The sequence below is a fragment of the Furipterus horrens genome, unplaced genomic scaffold, assembly GCF_987537825.1.
Source record: "Furipterus horrens unplaced genomic scaffold, mFurHor1.1.pri manual_scaffold_4, whole genome shotgun sequence".
In the NCBI taxonomy this organism is placed as follows: domain Eukaryota; kingdom Metazoa; phylum Chordata; class Mammalia; order Chiroptera; family Furipteridae; genus Furipterus; species Furipterus horrens.
The window spans coordinates 28,788,424-28,811,600 of NW_028327174.1; the positions used below are offsets into that span (position 1 = coordinate 28,788,424).

Below are 23,177 nucleotides of genomic sequence, written 5' to 3' on the forward strand. Positions count from 1 at the left end.
TTGTAGTCAGGATTCAGCCACGCAGCTTGGGCTAGTAAGAAAGCAGGCACGCTGCTGCTTTGATTGTGTCTGCTCTAGCTGACTCTAAGCCACCAAGTACTCTGCCTTGTGGACCCAGACTCTATCTGGACTCTTGGAACTTGGGACATTCGGAGAAGACACTCTCTTAGGACTTGTGTCTTTCCTGGACTACACTGTGATCCAGTGTAAGATGGCACATACTTTCCTGGACTATTATACGGAGGCTGAGGACAACATACCCAGATCCTGAAGGAGAGAGCTGACAGATAAGGGATGGGGAACTACTGGGCTTGCTTTTGGCTTATAGCCTTTTGGAGAGCAAGGGAAGTGCTGGGTCTCATGGGAGAACAGGGCTCCCAGCACCACCCCCACCCTCCATGTTGGAACATTGTAAATAAAGACCTGTTTTTCTCAACACAATTGTTGGGTCTTACACCAAGGTGCCACGTGAACAAGCCCGACTTTGCTCGGTAACACTATTGCTCCTCAATTCTGAGAATATCAATATCAAATCATATATAAATTTATTATTTGCTCATACATAGACAGTATGTGATCACAGCTGCATATAATAAGTGCTCAAAAATATATTAAGAGGAAGACCATAACATACTCTTATGATACTTTGATTCTAATGGCACATTAAAACTCCAGAAAATACCATATATGTTGCTTTTAATGGCCAAACTATTGTAAAAAGTTGTAAAATATTGTGATGTAGAGGAAACTGTCATTTTGCTGTTATCACCTAGACTTTGAAAGTACTTTATTAATTCTAATACATAGCATATTAATGCAAAACAAAATTGTTTATTAGAGTCATAATTAGTCTTTGTAAATATAGTGCACAAATTGTGTTCATAAAGCCAGTCCCATACATATCAGCTCAAACTAAAATGCGCAAAGTGTTCAGCTGAAGAAAACAATGAATACTTTGCTCTTAAGACAGGTGGAGTCAAACACAGTTTCATAGTGCTGTCTCCCAAAGATCAATACTTGAAGAAAATTCCTGCGTACTGCCATAAAATTTCAGAGCCTTTTCATGGAGGAGAAGTGTTTCTTCCAGATTACTACCACTGATGTTCTGAGCATTAAAATGATTTAGATTACAATATCTAAAAAAGAAAGAAAGAAAGCTTTTTTTTAGGGCCAGATGTAGATGACTTGATAAATCATTTGCCTTCCTCCTGTGCTTGTCTCCCTTTTATTATGGGCCCATATATACAGGCTCAACAGTGATGATTATTTAAGAGCACTGCTCACCAAAACAGTCCTTATAAAACCACAAAAGGAGTTTTTGAGCATATTAAGGTGTCTCATAAGGACCTTTAGATGGCGCTATTTTACAACACACAGTGAGTCTGTTGGTGAGAAAGTGAAGTCTGAAACTATCAACCTTATAGATTTCTTGGCGGCCAGAGTCACAAAAGATTTATCACATGCAGTGGGGATTTGTAAATTTGGTGCTGAGACTAGATGGAAAACATCATTGTTGAAGAAGAAATCCATGAATATATTTCTACAATAGACTGTGCACCCTTGACCCAAGAAAAACCTGCTTTTCCTGAGTGTCTTGCAAATGCCAAATACCATGCTAGGGTATCATACTATACTCACCCTAACTTACTGAATTATCACTACAGCCCTGGGAGGATGGAATGATCCCATTTCGCAGGGAAGATAACCAGTTCTAAGAGGTGAGATAGCTTGCTTAGGTTTCATGTGAACAGTAGTTGGCAGAGCCTGGGTTTGGAATCAGAACTCACTACTTGGACTCCTGGCCTTTTCCCTCTATGGCATGCTGCCTTTAAAGACAAACTATTTTGTTAAACAGTTCTGAGTAAGCTCCAGGAGGACAGGAATTTCAGACTGCTTTAGTCACTGCTGTATTCCTAGTGCCTTGACCAGTGCCTGGTACATAGCAGATGTCCAATGCGTATTTGTAGAATGAACAAATGAATATGGGTTATAAGTTCAATTCTATCAAATACATGTAAGTCTCTGAATCAGACATCTATTATTGACTTGTGAAGGTTTCCAAAGCTGATTTTACCTTCTTTTCCTTCTCAAACAGGCTAAAAATAGCCATAAAAGAAGAATATGCATAAATAACTGGTCATTTGTATCTGACTTATGCCACTTTTAATTATTGTGACAGGTATGCACAAAAGATTACTAGTGCCATTGACAAAATAAGTGCAATAATAGATATCAGCTTGATAAGATGTGTTTTACAGTATTGGAGGGACAGTGGGGTTGTTATAAAACACCTCCCTGCTGGGAATATCTATAATACCTTTTAATATTAGCATTCAATGAGAGATATGTATTAGTATTAAGTACTATGGAGATATTTAGAAAGCATCTCCATAGCAAGAAAAAGACTTTTATTCTTCTTACTTTCTTTACTCACAACCTGGAGAGCCTCAGGTATGACGTGCCACTATTGCCATGTTCAGTTTTGATTGAGAGGAGACTCTGTAAAAAGTTGAATTTTTTTTTTTTTTTTTTTTTTTTTTTTGTATAAATGAAAGGTAAATGTGACCTGACATTCATGGATAGTTCCTAATTGTACTCAGGTGACAACTTCGTGACCCTGACAAGATTAGGATGGTTTTAGGACTTCCACCAGGATTGCAGCACGCTAATATAAACTTGGTGGTGCGGGTGGCCTCTGGTGCTAACACAGACCCAGTGACACCTGTATATGGATGAGTATGCTTTTTCATAATCCACTGTCCTCAAAATCTTGGGGACAAGAATAGCTTGGGATGGTCCTGTTTTTAGATGTGTCACTGTTATGTGGCTCTGAACACCTTTGGGTTTGGTAAAAATTGGATTGTGATTGGATGTGTATTGCAATCAAACACTATCTGACTCATAAATAATGTTTCAGTAATGCTGTCACTGAGACATCTGTATTTTCTCCTGTTTCTTTGCATACTTACTGTTAGTGTTTGACAATCAGGATCAGTATAAAAACAAATTAGAATCGTACACTCCTCATTGAAATCACTGATTTTTCCACCTTAGATTCCATACTGTTTCCTGCCTAACTCTCCTGGCTCGGCCCATTTCATCCCAATGGGCAACAGACAGTCAAGGCAATTTGTGCCTTTGCTCTAGTAGTTGGTTCTAGCTGTTCAGTCTCTGTAGGCAGTTTTCAGACTCTTCATTCTTCTGATGTGTGACACCTGTGGAGTGGCTGATTCACAGATGGTGGTGGTTATAGTTATTTTCACTGAAGGGACTGGTTTCCTTCCTACCTCTCACAGTTATGAGAGAGAGAGGGATGGAGAGAAGGAGGGAGGGAGGGAAGGAGGAAGGGAGAGAGAGAGAGAGAGAGAGAGAGAGAGAGAGAGAGAGAGAGAGAGAGAGAGAGAGAGAGAGAGAGAGAGAGAGAACTTGGATCTGAATCTTAGTTTGTGAACTTACTCAATTTACTTATCTAGTTTCTCACCTTGGTTTTCTGCAGTACAGTATAACAGGGAGGTGGCAGAGATTGAATGAAGTTATTTGTGTGTATCTAGCATGATGCCTAAGACACAGGAGTGCCTAACACAAGAAAATTAATTTTTTTCCTTCTTGCTTATTTCATCCTCTCACTCTTTTTTCCTTCCCTCAAAAAATATGCAGAAAAAAGAGAAAAGACTAATATAAGTGATGTAGAAGATTTAGTAAGAATCAGATTCACTTCTAAATAAACCCTGTATTATCATTTAGTCCTTTCTCATCCTTGGTTTCTCCAATCTGTGGTGCTTTGTATATTGATAGTCTTGCCTCCTCTGCATCCCGCTCCACCATCGCTTACTTCTTTATAGTAACTCATTTTCCTGACAACCACAGAGAAGGAATCACACATATTTTAATTTGACAACTATATGTTAGCTTCATGTAGACTGGTATTTTGCTTTTTTCAATTGTACTTTTCTAGTTCCTGGAACAATGCAGCGTATGTTGGTTGGATGAATGAATGAATGAATACATGAGTGAGTAAATCCCTTAGCTAACAGCTTCTCGTTCCAGTGCTAGTTCTACCTGAACTCAGCTCATAATTTGGTCACCTTGGCCACACCTTAGCATGAGTCTAGAAGAATAAAAAGGGGGAAGAAGAGAGCATCAGGCAAAGTATGAGGCTATTACTATTAATATTGCTAACTTTCTGAGCACTTATCCTCACAGCTTCATGGCACAATTGCTATTCTTATTGTTTCCATTTTGCAAAGGAAAAATCTGAGGGTTAGCAAGGTTAAACAGCTTGCTGAAGTTGGTACAGCTAAATTGTGGGACTGAATTCAACCGGGCTGACTCTAGAGATTGCCTTTTAAACTATTTGAAGAAAGGCAGGGGTTAAATCTTACAGTGGGAGAAAAAGTAACAACTGAGAAATAGTACAGGTTTGTGAGAATTGGCAGGTGAGGACCAGTTACGGGCTTGGAGGCAATGGAGGGGAAAGAAGCCTCGCTTCAGCCTCAGTATTTGTGGCTGACTCTCTTTTTACTATGAAGCTGGGGGCGTTCTTGCTGGGTCCTTCTGCAAGACTTTGATTTTCAAATTTTATTTTCATTCTAAGGATGAAGTAGAAATTTTAGGGAAATTATACATTGTGGAGGGTCAATTTGATAACATACACTTTGGAAGGTAAGACATTATAAAATTCATGTAGCCATTAAGACTTTTTCTTCATTTGATTTTTGCCTCTTTATTTATTTTATTTTTATTAAATTAATTGGGTGACATTGTTAATAAAATTATATAGGTTTCAAGTGTACAATTCTATGATACATCATCTGTATGATTTTTGTCATTAACCTTGCCTCTCTCTTAAGCTCCGTGAAGGCAGGAGCACAAGGGGCACTATGCATTATTGACTTTGTATCCTTCTAGTTTTCTATACTACCTAGCACATGACTGATGTTCCAAAATAAATTTATTAAATAGAAGAATGATATAGGCAAGGACAAAGTGGTAATAGATGGGATAAATAAGACTAAATAGACAAATAATTGGAGGGAAGTGAGAAAAATGAATATCTGTTTTGTTCCAACTATACGGTAGACATTATGCTTGGTCCTTTATCAAAATTTATCTCCATAAAGTCCATAAGAGGTTGGTATAATTGTCTTTATTTTTAAGCATGTGAAAACAGAGGCTCAGAGATGTTAGACAGTTTGTTCAAAAGCACACAGCCATCCAAGAATATGTCAGAGAGAGAGCGAGGTGCACTGGCAATGGATGAATGGTAGATGAAATATATTAAGTCACTGAATGGTCTCAGGTTGCTAGCTAAATGATTTTTCCCAGTTTGCTATTGACCTTGAAATGGCCACTGCTGATTTAGAGGCTTGAATGGATTTGAAATCTTAAGCATCATTAGATTTCTAGCTATTTATTTAATGATATTTGCTTTTAATGATAATCATTCATTCATTTTTATTATCAATATAGTTATTTCTAATTCTTAAATGGTACTATGTAATGAAGAAAAAAGTTTGCTTTAGGACATGTTTTAGAATCAAGTAAAGCACTATTTTTATTATAAGAATTGATAAAAAAAAAAGTGAAGTCTAAATGGGAATTTCTTACTCTAGATAATCTGTTAAATTTCTCTAATATGCTAATTTGTCAATTCATGGCATACAAGATTCCTGTTGGCTCTGTGATGGTTTCCAGATCAATATTTTGTGAACTTAGACATTATTCATCTCACCATACACATACATACCTTTGTGAAATACTCCAGAATCCCAGGACGTTCAACAATGTTAATGATGCCAAGAAGAAGAAGAAGCTTTCTAAATTGCCTTTGTTTAATGTGTTTGGAAACCAATTGCCTGTTTGGAACAAATGTAATTGTTATTCAACTGCAGAGTTGTAAGTTTCTGAGAATATTTTATCATTCCACGATTCATAGAACTTTATTCGCTTCAATAATATCCACAAAGCAAAAAGGCTCATCTGAAACTCATCGTCAAAATTTATTTAATTCTGTAAATAACAGTAAAATGACAAGCAAAGCACCTCAAGGTCAGAAAAACTTAATTTTCTTAACGTAATTTAGGTATCAGAAGAACTGGACTATAAAAGGAACCCTGATTATCCTATTAATTTGGAGGAACCATGTTTGTCTTATTCATTTCTAGTATGTAGAACAGTGGCTGGCACATATGGGTTGTTTAGTAAATATACATTAAATGAATGAAAAATATTTACCATGGCCAGCTAGTCTGTTGCATATGCTAATTTTAAGGTTAGTGAGATAATATGTGTAGATGCTAGATGTTACATTATTTTGACAATTTATGTAAATTTAGTTACCTTATTATAATATTGGTCAAATTATTTGCAATCTTTGGTGGACAGGAAGATATTTTTTGAACTGATGAGTAATTCCTTCAATTTATTACTTCTAAATGTTCCCTTCTGATGTCAAATTAGTATATATGAAACTATTTAGGATTCAAGCTAATTGTTTTTACTTTGCTCCTAAATTTTGACTTTTGCTTTAGATCTTTGCTATAACTCTCTTTCTCTCTCATTTCATATTCAAATCTTTAACTCTATATTTCTTTCTCTTTGTCTCTATAATCTCTATCTCTATTTCTATATATATCATTTATTTTCAGCTATATCTGTATCAATATCGATATCTATATCTATACAATATCTCTATCTCTATCTCTACATACACTTAATTTTTTTGGTGGGTTTTGAGATATTATTTAATACATTATATGAAATATGTATTATATATGCAACACTTATTTTTATGTTATACTTTTAAAACAGCAATGAGATCTTAGTATTAACAAATATATTACAGATATGTAATACCTCAGAATGTTTAAAGAGTCTTTAAAAGGCAAAATCTCTTTATAGAGAGAACTTAAATTAAATTGGAGTTCTGCATGTGTAGAATATTTCCAGATAATGTTATACATTATGAGAACAGAAATCGATCACCTTTGAAAAGTCAGATGCCAAGGTTTTTGGATTTTTTTTTTTATAGGAACAGCTCCTACAATGGGTTGTGTAAAGGGGTGCAGGAGCAGAGCAATCAGTCTATATGCCAATAGACTTGATTTTCAGTGCCATCTTTGACACATGGGTTGTGGGTTGCTTCCTGAACTAGAAAATGGTTCTTGGCCTCTCCCTTGACAGTGCATACCTTTAAATGGGATTTGAATTAAATGCTCTGTTCAAGGCTGATAGTCAGCAAGTGCTGTAAGTATGACAGTTGTGATTAATTGTGCCACTTCCCATTTAAAGCTGTTTCTCCTCTGTCATTTAACTTCTCAATGACTATTATTATGGATCAACCATGAAAATTAGCTTTTGTCCATTATAGTCTTGGACCTATAAATGAAATGTGGTATTGAGTTTAAAGCTATTTGGTAAGTTCTACTTTCCCATTTTATTAATTTGTGTTTCGTTACAATAGAAATTTATGGTTTTATTGCTATATTGACATGATGCCTTCATCTGATATTTAGGAGCAGTTTCAATGAATGTTTCCCTCTGTCTGTGTCTGGCTATTGAATATTTTGTAATCCTCTTAATGTGTCTGTGTATGTACTTGAGTGTGTGTGTGTGTGTTTATAAACTAAACATTTAATTGTACTTAAATGGGAGAGAGTTGAGGGTGGAAGTCAAAATAAATTGAGATAATATCACACATTTTCTGAAAGAGTTAAACCATCCAGCTAAGCTTATTCAAACAGTCTTATTTTCTTATTACTCTTGAATTAATATCCTAATCATATTCCTGCCCTTTTCATTTCACATCAGCACTTTGCATGTCATACAATTATATCATTTGATCACTGTGTTTCTCTGACTAGAGTAAGAGCAGTTTGCATAGAATATGCGAAGCCTCAGAATTAACATGACATTAATTCTTCTTGGAGCATGAATTTTGGTCCATAATAAGTAATTGAAAAGACCATCTTTATATTATAACAAAGTCAGATGAGAGAAAAGAATATAAATTCTGTAAGCTCTTTAAAGGTAAAACAATATTTCCAAGAAAGTGTGCAATTACAGCAAATATAGCCTATTGGGAGATAGCACCAGACTCCCCTGGGCATGCCAGTGTGCTTGCATTTGTCGCTGGGGATACCGTGGTGGGCACACATGGGAAGCACTGTGATTTGGTATTATGGGCATGTGGGGTGACAGAAGGACATCTTCCTAGAAAAGTTAGAGAAAGGCAGTGGAAATTTATAAGTAACACAAAACATTGTGAGTGGAGTTATTTAAAAATAAAATTAAAGATTGCCATATCACCTAGTCAAACTCCTGGTAACACACTTATATTCCTTCTTAAATATCATTTTTAGAGTTCAGCTTTCTTTCTAATGCTGATCTTCATTCTAGCCCTATATTTTTGCCTTACTTAGCTATAATTTAATGTTCTTTGTGTAGCTAATTTACATGGAAAGTGACATGGTAAAGAGAGCCATCACCTGGATTTATAGTATGGAACAAACACTAGCATCAAGTTGGAAAGAGAGATTCTTTATAAAACCTAAAATTTGCTTTATTTATATAGAGATCATCTATTGATGCAATGAGATAGCATTGGGTATAAAAAGCTATAGAAAGAGCATGGGCTTTGGAGTCAGAGAGACTTTTGATGTCAAACATTATTTCTATTATTTAACAGTTTTGTTTGGCATTAGCCCAACTCGGCCACTTTAGCCTCGAAGTAAAAGATAATAGATATCAACAGTGGGACACAGAGGAGGCACTCCCTAAACATTATATTACCCCCTCCCCATTATGACTTTTAAGTTAGCTCATCCAAAATCATGTAGCCTGAGCTTGATCTTGGGTCCATTTCCTGTCAGATATTTCTTCATGTTCTGTGTGCTACTTTTTTTTTTTTTTAATCATTGTTCGAGCACTGGTTGTAAAATGTTTCATTTAATAGTGTCAGTTGACTCAGCTCTTAGGTACTATAATTTTATTTTAGGAGATTATAAACTTTTATTGTCGTAATTCACATTTGTGTCATTTTTCATCTGACATTTCTAATAGCTGATTGAAATCAGGAGTATCCTCGCAAAAGAAGATAAAGAGAACACTTTAGATCTAGAATGGAACTAACTAAACTCCACATTGTAGGTGGGTTGGATAGGAAGGTTTACAGTAGGAGAAAAAAATGCGCCCCATAAAGTGTCTGAGGATCAGTAAGTGATGTTCATTAGTGGTCACAGTGATCCTTAGTTAGTTAAATACCTTAATGGTATAATCAGCTAGTTAATAATGAGTTTAGATCATTGAGATAATGCAACACACAAAATATTTGGACGTGTTTAGCAGTCTCCCAAATATGTCTTGTTCAGCTGTGGTTATTTGTTCATTTTATAATCATTTAAGGAATTTTCATGTACCAGGAAATGGACATTCCAAGTTCCTCAAGTAAAGGAACTCATAGGTTAATAAAGGAGATAAACAGGTGATTACTCTGGAGTATTAGATCTTATATATGCTAAATAAAATATTTCTACTTATCTTAAATTATCGTGTTCATTTTGGAAACAAAGGACTCTAGATTATATAGACTGGTTCTGATATTTCACAGATTATAGGGTGAAGGCACAGAGAGGTCAAGTGAAGCATCTCTCAGCAGGACCCTCAACTTCTTAATTGTTATAACTGTACCACTTTTTTGACTTTTCTTAACATCTTCTCAACAGTATAAAAATGTTTGGACAGCAGACTTTGAAATAGCTTACTCCAAATACCTTCTAAAATCCGTAAGACCACATTTCCACTTAAATCCTGGGATTGGCATTCAACCTACTATGAAAATCTTAGAGTCATTTACACTAAGTTTAAGGCTTTTGAAGTTGGATTGAGAAACATATGGTCACTTACACATGCTGTGGTACTATGATATAAACAGCACAAAGCAGCTAATATGGAAGAGGAATATACTTTATTCCTGTCCCACATTACACCCTATATTGTAAGGCCCAAAATTTCACATACTACCTTTATGTCTTTGAACCTCACAGAGCCCCAAAGACTTAACCACATATTTCCCTGCCCTCATCAGGTATGCTTCCTATCCAGTGGGAAATCCTGCCCCCTGGCTAGTTTCCCTCTTAGCCAGACCAGCTGCTCTCTAGCTGGTCAGTCCTCAGCCTAACAGCTTCCACTTCCCTACCAGGCTTCAACGTTATTCAAACAACAATCACATCCTCCTGCAGGAAACAGAGGGCATCTCATTGCTTTGTTACCCCAAAGCCTGCCTTCTACAGACCCTGCTTGTTCACTCTATTCCCCAGTGCAACCCCTAGATCAGTTCTAGACAGAATTTTGGTAGCTACTCTTGCTCTAATGCAGTCTGCTTGTTTCAATAGCTTGGGCTTTAATGGGAGCACTTTCACAGAAGACTTGGGCAAAAACGTCAAAAGTAACGAGGGCTAAAGGGACTCACACACATTCTCAGTGAGTAAATACTGCCTCTCAGTAAATCTTTTCCTTGGAGGATGAATAAATAGAAAAAAGGCCAATATGAGAAAGAAAAAGTGACTATAATACATACTATATTGGGTTGGCCCAAAAGCCTATATGGTTTTTTCCATAAAATAAAAGACACATTTTTCATTTTCATCAATAACTTTATTGATTTGGATATTTTGAGCATGGTACAATGTTTATTGTTCTTAATTAATATCTCAATTTGATTGCTATCAACTTCAACTGGTTTACTCCACTGTGGAGCATCGTCCAGAGAGAAATATCCAGCACAAAACTTCACAAACCACTTTTGACACATTTGATCAGTCACAAATCTTTTTTTGCATTTCAGCTGTGTTTTTACTTTTCTTGAAATAATAAAACATAATATGCCAAAAATGTTGCGTATTTTCTTCCATCTTCAATATTAGAATGCACACTGTTACCATACAATCTAACAAAATTGTTTCAAATGAAGTTAAAAATAACGAAGTGCTACTAGAGCCATAATATGGAAAAAACCAAAAGAACTTTGTGGCCAATCCAATAACTACTGCTTACCAAAATCACATCTAAAATAAAATGACCAAAGTAGTAGTAGTAGTAGTCGTCGGCAGCCATCCGTCTCGAGAGACGATGGTGTAGCTTCTTAAGAGTCTATCTGCACCGCCGAGAATGGCTGTGCAGTCCGACTCGGGAGTGACATGGTATCTGTCTCCTCCCGTGTTGAATCGTCATCTTGCGATGACGCTGAAGCTACAGAGCCTGGGCAGGGTAATATGGAGGGTCTGCTGTTGCCCATGCAGCAGACCCCCCCTCTCTTCGCAGCTGAAGGGTCCAAGGGAAAGACGGAGTCGATACAGCTTGGCTTCAGGTGCGCCGCAGGAGTTGCCGGTGTTGACTACAACGTCAAACCGCCTTAGGGACTCCGGCTCCGGATTTTCTGTCGGGGTTTACTCCCTTAGCCTTTCCCCTGAAGAGGTATGCCGCAAGGCAGCGGAGGTTTTTTGGAGTCAGAGTTTTCCTTCTCTGATGTACCCTGACTGGAAGATCGAACCAGCGACACTTAGCTCGCAGGCCGACGCTCAATCCACTGAGCTAAACCAGCCAGGGCTAGTAGTAGTAGTAGTAGTAGTAATAATAATAATAATAATAATAATAATAATAATAATAATAATAATAATAAAATGAGGAACAGATACGGCAAAGACAAAACTAGAATAGAAAATACTAATTTCAGGCAAAAGTGAATTTTTAGGAAAAACCATGTCTTTTTATATTGATAAAAAAGTACAATCTAAAATGAAGAAAAGTTAATGAACATTTTTTAAGTAGTGAAAACATAACAAAATTTGTTGGAAACATAGGGACAAGATATGTAAACAATTCTTGTGAATAATTATATCAAATTTTGAATGGTTTTTGATAAAACAGGCAAAAAAATAAAATATAGGGAATAATATAATAGTTTAATAAATAATACATTGTTTAGTACAAAAAGAGAATATATTCTTTTATCGAGCTTTAAATATTAGGTTGGCCAAACTGTTCATTTGGTTTTTTTTTCTGAAAGATGGCTCTAGTAGCACTTAGTTGTGTTTAACTTAATTTGAAACAATTTTGTTAGATTCTACTTTGACAGCTGTCATATCAGCATTAGTTTAAAAACAAATGATCAAAGCTGGTGAATTTTTGGGTAGCCATTTTAATATTGAAGATGGAAGAAAATAACATAACATTTTTGGCATAATATGCTTTATTATTTCAAGAAAGGCAAAAACACAGCTGAAATGTATACAAAGATTTGTGCAGTATATGGAGAAGGTGTCTTTATTGATCAAATGTGTCAAAAGTGGTTTGCGAAGTTTTGTGCTAGATATTTCTCTCTGGACGATGCTCCACAGTGGAGTAAACCAGTTGAAGTTGATAGCAATCAAATCGAGACATTAAGAACAATCAATGTTGTACCATGCAGGACATAGCAGACATACTCAAAATATACAAATCAATAGTTATTGGTGAAAATGAATAAAATGTATCTTTAGTTTTATGGAAAAAACTGTAAGAACTTATTGGCCAACACAATAATATCAATAACAAACAAAATCTAGATATTGAAGATACTGCTTCTAAATACAGTTTGTCCCTGAACAATGTAGGTGTTAGGGGTACTGACTCCCTTTGCAGCTGAAAATTTACATATAATTTTTGAACCCCCCCAAATTTAACAGCATTTGGCTCTCAGTACCTATGGTGCTTATTTCCATGACCTTCATGGATACCAAAATCCATGGATGCTCAAATCCTTTATATAAAATGGCATAGAATAACGTACACAGTAAGCCTTCTGTGCCCTTGGATTCCCAATTACAGGTGGAAAATACTGTTTTGTATCCACGGTTAGTTGAACCTGCAGATACAAAACCATCAAATAAGAAGAGCCAACTGTGTTTATTAGAAAAGAATCAAGTACAAGTGGACTAGTGAAGTTCATACCTGTGTTGTTCAAGGATCAACTATAATTGGTCAAAGAGGAAATAAAACCCACAATTGCAAAATATTTAGAAAATAGAGGAAATTGCATTTTCAAATTTAGGGGTACAGATATAAATTCTACTTAGAGGCACATTTAGAGCACATTGTTTGTAATTTTAAAGTAAGAGTTGTTAAATACAGACACAAAACCTCAAGAGACCCAAAATGAAGTCACTCGCTCCAGGTCAGCAAATCAAGATTTAATTGTGGTTCTCTTAGGTATTTGACCTTTAACGAGTCAATGAACAATTTTCTGACCAGCATTAGGTAATCTGCATGATGGACTCCTATGCTTCCTCCAAAAGAAGGTGACTTTGTCTAACACAATTATTTTCTTTTGCTAATAACTTTCATGTCCCACCTCTTTCTGCCTAAGAGTCTTCCATTTTGAACAGCTCCTTAGAGCTTCTTTCTCTATGCTAGATGGGATGCTGTCTGATTCATGAATCATCGAATAAAGCAAATTAGACATTTAAATTCACTCATTGAATTTTGTTTTTTAACTGATTGAAAATAAATGGACTCAACATTAAATACAAAAAAATTAGGAAACAAAACAAGTGTATGGGAAGTAAAATGAAAGGAAATAAAAATGAGATTAGAAAGTCAGTACATTAAAGTATATTAGATTTAATAGTTTTAAGGCTGACTCATTACAGAAAAAATAATCAAACAATCAAAACCCTTGATACATCTCTTCAGAATACATAACAATAGTGTTTAGTTGTGAATTTTCTATATAAGTGTAAAAATCTTACAGAAATGGGATAATTACCTAGGAAAACATTAATTGCCAACATTGAATGAAGAAGAAGTAAAAAATCTTAGTGGCAAGAAATAGTGCAGAAAAGTTACAAAGAATTATCTTCAGAACAGCTATTAGGTCCTGAGTGTACCTTTTACTTTCATGAAAAAAAATGAATCTTTCCTTTAGATCTTTTTAGAGTATAGCAAAAAGATCATCAAGTATTGATGCTACCAAGTATTATTTATTCTACTTTTAGGTAAAGATAATTTAACATTGAAAAACCTATTAATTAAATACACCATAATGTCAGAAGCAGTAAGAAAATCAAAATGTGATCTCAGGAGATGTTTAAAGAGCATTCGATAAAATTTAACCTGATTTGTCTAAATCTCAGACAAGAAACAGAAATTTTCTTATGCTAAAGAATATCCTTTCAAATTATCTTTATAAATCTACACATATGCTAAATAGAAAAATAAGAGAGATCTTAATCATAAGCAAGATAAGATGTGATTGTCTTCTGGTATTAAAATTGCCCTAGAAGTTCTGTGTCCTGATAAAGAAACAAAACATAGGAGTTAATATTAGAAATATGGATAATAAATTATATTTAAGATTAAATAATTTTGCTCTAAATCTAAAAGATCAACTAAAACACTCTCATAAATTTACTAAGAAAGTTTAAAAAGTTCAATGCAAGATGAAGACAAATATTAATAATCTTCTTATATAATAGTGATTATCTCAGTGAGTTATAATGAGGGGAAATGATTCAGTTTACAACAGCAAAAAGAAAATGAGTATAAAATTTCTATAATAACTCTGACAAGAAATGTTGAAGATACATACAAAGAGAAGAAAATCTTGCTGAATTGAATTTTAAACATTAAATAAATAAAAAAGTTATGTCATAGATGTAGATGGAACACTAAATAACGTAAAAGCTTTATTATTTTCTAAAATTAACGAACAAGTTTTACTTATTAGAAATAAGATTTGGGGAAAACTAATAAAATCATTCTAAAATTCATCTGGAAATACAAACTACAGAAATATTCCTTTTATTACTGAAGAATAAACCATAAGGAGAAGTATAATTAGTAACACCTGATACATAATTTAAATCACCAAAGTATAATACTTAAAAAGAGGGTGATACTAAGTTAAAATCAAGAGGCAGCTGAAAGGAATAAGATGAAGATAGCTCTGAAACAGTCCTAAGATCATCTGAGAACTAAGGATATATTAAAGTATACATCATTAACTGATTGGTTTCATTCCCTATATTTGTGTAATATTTTTGGTTCAACTAACTTTTCACAACATATCTCAAATTATGTTATATGAAGCAAATAAATGTTTCCCTTGCTTTACTCAAAAATAAAGTACACGTGGATGAGAAAATTATATTCGAAATATTAAACTACTAAAATTCCATAACCATAGATAAATGTAATAAAGTTAATCACAATGAAAATGTTTCATAGATTTAATTGCACGGATTAGCAAAATTGTGTTAGACAAACTCAGCTATAAAATTAAAAGGTGAGTTAAAAGTTGGAAAATATTAGCAACAAATAGGACTAAATGATAATATCCTTTTAATGGATTGAGCGTCGGCCTGTGAGCTAAGTGTCACTGGTTCGATCTTCCAGTCAGGGCACATCAGAGAAGGAAAACTCTGACTCCAAAAAACCTCCGCTGCCTTGCGGCATACCTCTTCAGGGGAAAGGCTAAGGGAGTAAACCCCGACAGAAAATCCGGAGCCAGAGTCCCTAAGGCGGTTTGACGTTGTAGTCAACACCGGCAACTCCTGCGGCGCACCTGAAGCCAAGCTGTATTGACTCCGTCTTTCCCTTGGACCCTTCAGCTGCGAAGAGAGGGGGGGTCTGCTGCATGGGCAACAGCAGACCCTCCATATCACCCTGCCCAGGCTCTGTAGCTTCATCTTCACTGGAGAGGACACTCCAGCGTCATCGCAAGATGTCGATTCAACACGGGAGGAGACAGATACCATGTCACTCCCGAGTCGGACTGCACAGCCATTCTCGGCGGTGCAGATAGACTCTTAAGAAGCTACACCATCGTCTCTCGAGACGGAGGGCTGCCGACGACGACGAATATGCAAATCAATAAGAAAAAACACATGGTGAAGATGTGAAGAAATGGGAACTCTTGTGTACTGCTGGTAGGATTGCAAGTTGGTGCAGCCACTCTGGAAAACAGCATGGTTTTTAAAAAATTAAAAATAGAACTACTACATGACCCAGCAATTTTATGTCTGGGTATTTATCCAAAGAAATCCGAAAGAGTAATTCAGAAGATATATGCACCCCTATGTTCATTGCAGCATTATTTACAATAGCCAAGATAGGGAAGCAACCCAAGTGCCTGCTGGTGACAAATGGATAAAGTAGAAGTGGTACATATATACAATGAGATATTACTTAGCCATAAAAAATAATGAAATCTTGCCATTTGTTGTAATATAGATGGATCTAGAGGGTATTATGCTAAGTGAAATAAGTCTGTCAGAGAAAGACAAATGCCTTATGATTTCATCTATATGGGGAACCTAAAACACAGAATAAATGAACAAACAAAACAGAAATAAAATTTCAGAGAGCAAATTGATGGTTGCCAGATGGGAGTGGGATTAAGGGTATGAGTGAAGAAGGTGAAGAGTAAGTAGTACAAATTAATAGTTATAAAAATAGTCATGGGGAAAAAAAAGAAAAGAAAAATAAACAAAAAAATAGTCATGAAGTTGTAATGTAAAGCATAGGGGATATAGTCAATAATATTATAATAACTAAGTGTGGTGTCATGGGGGTATCAGACTTATCACAGTGATCACTTTGTAAGTTATATAAATGCCTAATCACTATGTTTTAAACTTAAAACTAATATTGTATGTGAACTGTTATTAAAAATAATAAAGTTATTAAAAAGTAAATAACTACCACCAAAAATAAAACAAAGCAAAAACAAAAAAACAAAAACTAAATACAAGTCTACTAAAGGGAAAATGGGCAAAGAATATGATCAAACATTCTGCTAATAGAAAAAAAATGTTTATAACATTACAAATTTCAATTTCCTGTTCTAAAAAATACAAGTTAGCTCTGGCTAGTGTGGCTCAGTGGATGGAATGACGGCCTGTGAACCTGGTCAGGGCACATGCCTGGGTTGCTGACCAGGTCCCCAGTTGGGGGCATGCAAGAGGCAAGCAGTTGATGTTTCTCTCTCAAATCGATATTTCTCTCCCTCTCTTTCTCCCTCTATTTCCCTCTCTCTAAAATAAATAAATAAAATCTTTAAAATAATGCAAGTTGAAGTGACAATAGAATATAATTTTTTTACCAATGAAATCGACAAGTATCAGAATATTATTTTTCTCAAGGCTGAAATTAATACATTGTGACAATTGTTATTCTACCACAATATTAACATAATTGATTCAGCCTTTCTGGAAAACAACTTTGCTTTACTTCTCAACAGTCTTTAAAATATTTATCCTTATTGAAGTGTTACTGGAATGCTTCTGGGCGGGCGCTGGTATGGTAGACGACCTTAAGCATGTGAGTTGACCTTCAGGTTCTTGACTTGTCCATGAAAAATTTCAAGGATGAGTTGAAATGAGAACAAAGCAAGTTTTCTTCAAGTAGAGAAAAAGAAAGAGGCGGGACACAGCACTGCTGTGAAGGAAGCTACAAGTACTCGTCTGAGAGGGTGTGGCCACATCACCATCGAGCTGTGCATGTGGTCATTTAGTTCTTGGGATTTTGTGTGTTTCTGGGGGTGAGGGGTTGTCTCCAAGCTTTGTGGTACCAAATTTGGACACTGCCTTCTGTTTGGGATGGGGTGTTGTTCAGAACATGGTCCTTTCAGAACTGTCATGGCTTTTGTCCCCCTCAGCCCTCCTTCTGCTTGTGGTGTCAATTTTCATTATACCGATGGTATAATGAGCTTTGGTGTCACTCTCTGGTCAATTTTTCTTTCATCTCGAATTAGTCTGGACTAACTGGTTTTTGTCATCTATACCCCTGACTATGGTGATTTAAACCATCTGCTCTTATGCTTCTTCAGTTAGGGAGGATAGGGTCTTGTTGAGATTTATTAGTTGACTATTAATTGCTCAGTCATCTGGCCATTTGTTCAGCCATTTGTCCCAGTATCCTCATTCCACTTGCCAGGAAATTTTCTTAGTTTCTTACTAACCTACCTCAGAAAAAGTAATCCCATTTCCAGGACTTAATCTAAGGAGACAATAAGGGATATACTTAAAGATTATACAAAAAAAAAAAAAAGTAATTAGTAATATTTATAGCATTGAAAAATTGGAAACACCCTAAACATTTCTTAAGAAGGGAAAAGCAGATTAAATTAAAATATATATTCATGCAATGAAATAAACCAAATAATTAAAAGTGAGCTTTTATTTTTTTTGAGAAAAATTTCAAATGGCATGGAAATATACTCACAGTGTTATTTAAAGGAAGAAATAAGATGGGTACTTAATACAAATTTGTTCATTAAACATTCAGAAGGGTTTGTTCAGACCCTAATTTAATGTAAAATCTATACATAAATAAATTGAATACCTAAACACACATGCACACAAATAGAAAAATATTTTTAAAAAATTAAATAATTGCCATCACCTTTTGAGCTCTTCCCCCCCTTATATTTTGAATTTATATAATCATTTACAGCAAAAAAAAGTATTTTATCATCGCTTAATCAAATATAGTTTTGAAAAAATTTGATTTCTAAAAATCATTTCTGATTTCTTATTAAACAACAGAAAGGAGTGGTTTTCCATCACAACCAGTTCGTCTTCAGCAGTTGAAGTCCTGAATTATCACCTCAACAGTGTAATGTGCTATTTATGAAACTGTCCTAAGATTTTCTTCGGGAAATCATAATACCACTAAGTAACAATAACAGTTGATTCTGAAGCCTAAGCTTCCCTCACTTCAGCACGCTGTATGCTCACTTCAAGCATACATGTTATTTTCAGTGCTACAGCATATTGCTTCAGATTCAAGGGAGATTTCTGCCATCTCTTTTTAGAGGAAAAAATAATATTTTTACTAATTACTGTTTTATTCTGAATGTAATGGAAGTTTGAAAATCTTAAAATGTGCCTCTTGGAATCTTTCGAATTATAGTTGGGCACAGTAAGCAATCATTTCCCTCAGACTTTCTTGGTTTTTTTAAAAATTTATATTTTGTGGTGCTTGTATTTATCAATAATCTAAAATTATTGAGACAAAATTAAAATGGATGTTATACCTTGCTTTATTTTATTTTTTATTTTATTGTTGTTTAGTTACAGTTGTTTCAATTTTTCCCTTGTTGCTCTCCCCTGTCCCCTTCCCTGCTTTATTTTAGACACATCTATGCTTGGGAGTGAAAAAGTACACAATTAAAAAGATGTAACAGTCATTCTCCAGGGTGGATGTGCTTGTGTGCCATGGGAAATAAACGCTGGGCAGTGAAAAGAGCTTTGGTATCAGGAATCCACCATCACTATATGATTTAGGCAACTTATATAACTTTCTGAGCTCCCTGTCCCCTTATATACGATGGGGCTACAACCATCTACCACCAAAGAATCGTTGTAAAGATTTAATGAAATAATATCTTTGTGAAGTGCATATAGCAAGGTCTGTGTATAACTGACACTTAATAAATGTTAATATCTTTCCTTCCTCCTTTCAGTAACCTGATTTAAATGCTTCATTTGAGATTCATAGCTCTCCTACCTGAGTTAATTTTTAAAACACATTAATTTTCATGATACCTGAAGGAAATAATACTTAACAACTATATTCTACTTTGACTTTTCAATTACTTTTTCATATTTATTTTGTAAGTACTCAGATTATCACCTTCAATTTACAGATGAGGAAACAGAGGCACAGAAAGGCTGAGCTGTATTCTGAAAGTCCTGTAAAGGGGACAGAATAAATATGTATTGACTAGAATGGGTGAACTGAGGTTGAGTTCCAAAATTTGCAGGAGCTCAACACTTTCCTCTCATAACAATGTCTGTGTGGAGACTTTAATTTGCATTTCTACTTCTTGGGAATTGTGGATTAAAATAAAGTCAAGTTGCTGTTTCCGGGAAGGGACACTGTGCCTTTCAAAACTGTAGAGAAATTGCTATGCATTGTTCACCTGAACTGTACAGAGAAAGGGCGTCGGTGATATTTGAGATAATAAGCTTTCTTATACTGTGAGTTCCTTCCTTGAAGAGCACTGGGAGGTAAAAACCCATCAAGATAGTGTGTTCTCATGATGATTTCAATGAATTATCATGGAAATGAGTTTTAGAGGAGAGGTAATGCTTTGTGATAATAGCCTGATAATGTCATTAGCTATGAACTGTAATTGTAATAGCATTAGTCAAATGAATATATCTGGTATTAATTTGAGTGTCAACTATTTCTATAAGGTTCTTCTTGTTAATTAAACATCAGGCTTGGTATTAAGTCAGTACTTGCACATAGTAGGAACCCAGTATGTACTTGTGGACTGAATTAATAAGTCGATCTCTAAGTGGAGCTACTTAGTATAGTAAAATGTTTAATTTAAGTCACATTATGGATATAGCAGGAACTGATTTGGCCCAATATCTGCTGGTTTGTTCAGAGAAAAGTCTGTTCTCTTATTTGCAACTTCAGTTAGCTAATGATGTAGAATAATTAATTTCAGAATTTGAGAAGAAAGCTTTTCTCATTTTTTTTATATGTGAAAATAAATGACCTATAAGATTTATCCCAAATTACTGTAATTTAGGAGTAGAGTTATCACCTTACTTCCTGTGCCTTATAGTCTTTAGACCATTTCAAAATCTACCAGGCAGCTTCATCATACCTGCCTTGAGCACCTGAATATCACTGGGCAAAATCATGATTCAGGTAGTTTGGTATTACTCTTCATTATCACCAACATTAACTGGACCTTCAACACTGCCAGCAGTCTTAACACTTCTCTTCTAAATCAGCTCTGCTCACTTGCAACAAGTCACTTCATATTCCCCTGTTCCTCCTATTCCTTCTTAACCTAACCCCCTTTTGCTCTCAAAAAAAAAAAAAAAGAAAAAGAAAAATTGGGAGCCTAAAAGGAAGGGTTCAACATCTTTCCAAAACCAGAAGTCCACATCTACTTGCACCAGTGCCATTCTCTCCTTTCTGTTTCCATGTAGAAAAGAAGTATCCGTTCTTTGATAAGTCAATTTTCCTCCTTTCACTTGCATATTTAATTTCTCCAGATATTTTCATCACTTACATATGCTCAAGGTCTCTCAAAATAAGAAACTATCTTGAACCCACATCTAAGCTTCCCTGATAAGATACAGGATTCACAGTTAAGTTTGAATTTCAGGACAACAATAAGTTATCTTTTAAAATAAACATGAGCTGGATATTGCACAAATAATTTTTATTTATTGTATGTTCACAATATTTCATGGAACATACTTACACATTCACTGTGTACCTAAAATTCAATGTATCTGGGTATCCTGTATTTTTATTTGCTAACTCTGGCAAATCCTTTTACATTCCTATACAGCCACTATTTTATCTCTTAAATCTTTGGTGTCAAGTTCTTCAAAAGAGGTGTTTAAATGCAATACCGTATTTCCTCACTAGATATTTTTTGCCATACTCCAATTTGGTTTTCAGTCTCCTCTCAACACTGAAATGACTCTTACTAAAGTTATTAGTGATCATAATGCTGCTAAATCTATGAGTGCTTTTCATCCTTTATTCTATTTGCTTTCATAGTAGTATTTAACATAATTTATCACTTTTGCTTGAAATAACTCTTTCTTCATCTTCAGTGAAATATATGTATCTGCACACACACACACACACACACATACACATATGAATATACACACACATATGTATGATGTAAACCCCCCCCACATCGATGGCTGCTAATTTTCATTCTTTGGCAGACCATTTCTCCTCTGTCTAACCTCTAATATTGAAGCTTCTCAAGTCTAGGTCCTGGGCTCCTTTTTCTCCTCATTCTTAATATTCACTTAGGTCATTTCATTTATTTCTATGGGTTCAAATGCTATTTTTGTGTCAAATATTCATATTTATATATCTGACCCAGATCTTTTTCCTGAGCTCTAGATATTTCTATCTGAATGTCAAACAAGTATGTCAAATCCAATATGTTAAAAAAAGTATGGGGTAAGATGCAAGATAGCAGCAATGTAAGCGGAAGCTACACTAAACTCCTCCCAGGACCAAACTGGAATTACAACTAAATTATAGATAAATCATCCTGAATAACCAACTGAAGAGCAGCTGAAGAGGTGTCTAATAACCAAGGACTTACAGGATGGATAAGAAAACAAGACCCCTATATATGCTGTCTACAAGACAACCACCTCTGAATGAAAGTTACACACAGACTAAAAATAAAGGGAGAAAAAGACATCTCATGCAAATAGAAAGAAAAATATATAGGGGGTCGCAATACTTATATCTGAACAAACAGACTGTAAAACAAAGGCTATATATAGTAAGAGACAAAGAAGGACACTACATAATCATAAAGGGAGCAGTCCAACAGGAAGGTATAACCCTTGTAAACATTTATGCATCCAACATAGCAGTACCTAAATAAATAAAGCAAATTTTGATGGGTACAAAGGGAAAGATTGAGGGTCATACAATCATAGCAGGGATTTTAACACTCAGTTGACGTCAATAAGAAAATGATGGCCTTAAATGACACATTGTACCAGATAGATTTAATAGATATCTTCAGAGCATTTCAACCCAAAGCAACAGAATATGCATTCTTTTTAAGAGTGTATGAAACATTTTTTAGGGAAGATCATATGTTAAGACAAAAAAAAAAATGAAAAAAATCTCAATAAATTTAATAAGATTAAAATCATATCAAGCATCTTCTCTGAACATAATAATGTGAAACTAGGAATCAATCACAAGGAAAAAGAAACTGAAAAATACACAAAGACATGTAGGCTAAATAATATGTTACTAAACAATGAATGGGTTAACAATAAGATCAAACAAAAAAATTTAAAAAATACCAGGAAACAAATGAAAATGAGATCACAACAACTCAAAATCTATGGGAAACAGCGAAAGCAGTCCTAAGAGGGAAATTCATAGCATACAGGCCTATCTAAAGAAACTAAAAAGTTATGAACATGTAAAACAGTGTGGTTATTGCCTGGGAGATGGGGGTGGAGAAGGGTATAGGTATAGGGCAGATAAACAGTGATAGATGGAGACTTTACTTGGGTTGGTGAACACATGATACAGTGTACAGATGATGTGCTGTGGAATTGTGTACCCGGAACCTTTATCATTTTGTTAACCTGTGTTACCCCAATAAAAAA

At 35.0% G+C, this 23,177-nt stretch overlaps 1 protein-coding gene across 1 annotated transcript in view; it reads right to left on the reverse strand.

The window, feature by feature from the left end:
* Window positions 1–988: 988 nt before the first annotated feature.
* SLC15A5 (solute carrier family 15 member 5) overlaps window positions 989–23,177 on the reverse strand; it is an 86,649-nt gene continuing 64,460 nt past the window's right edge. Inside the window, 2 exon segments of the mRNA XM_090275112.1 lie at window positions 989–1,136; window positions 5,747–5,855. Of these exon segments, the coding sequence (XP_090131238.1) occupies window positions 989–1,136; window positions 5,747–5,855 (257 nt within the window).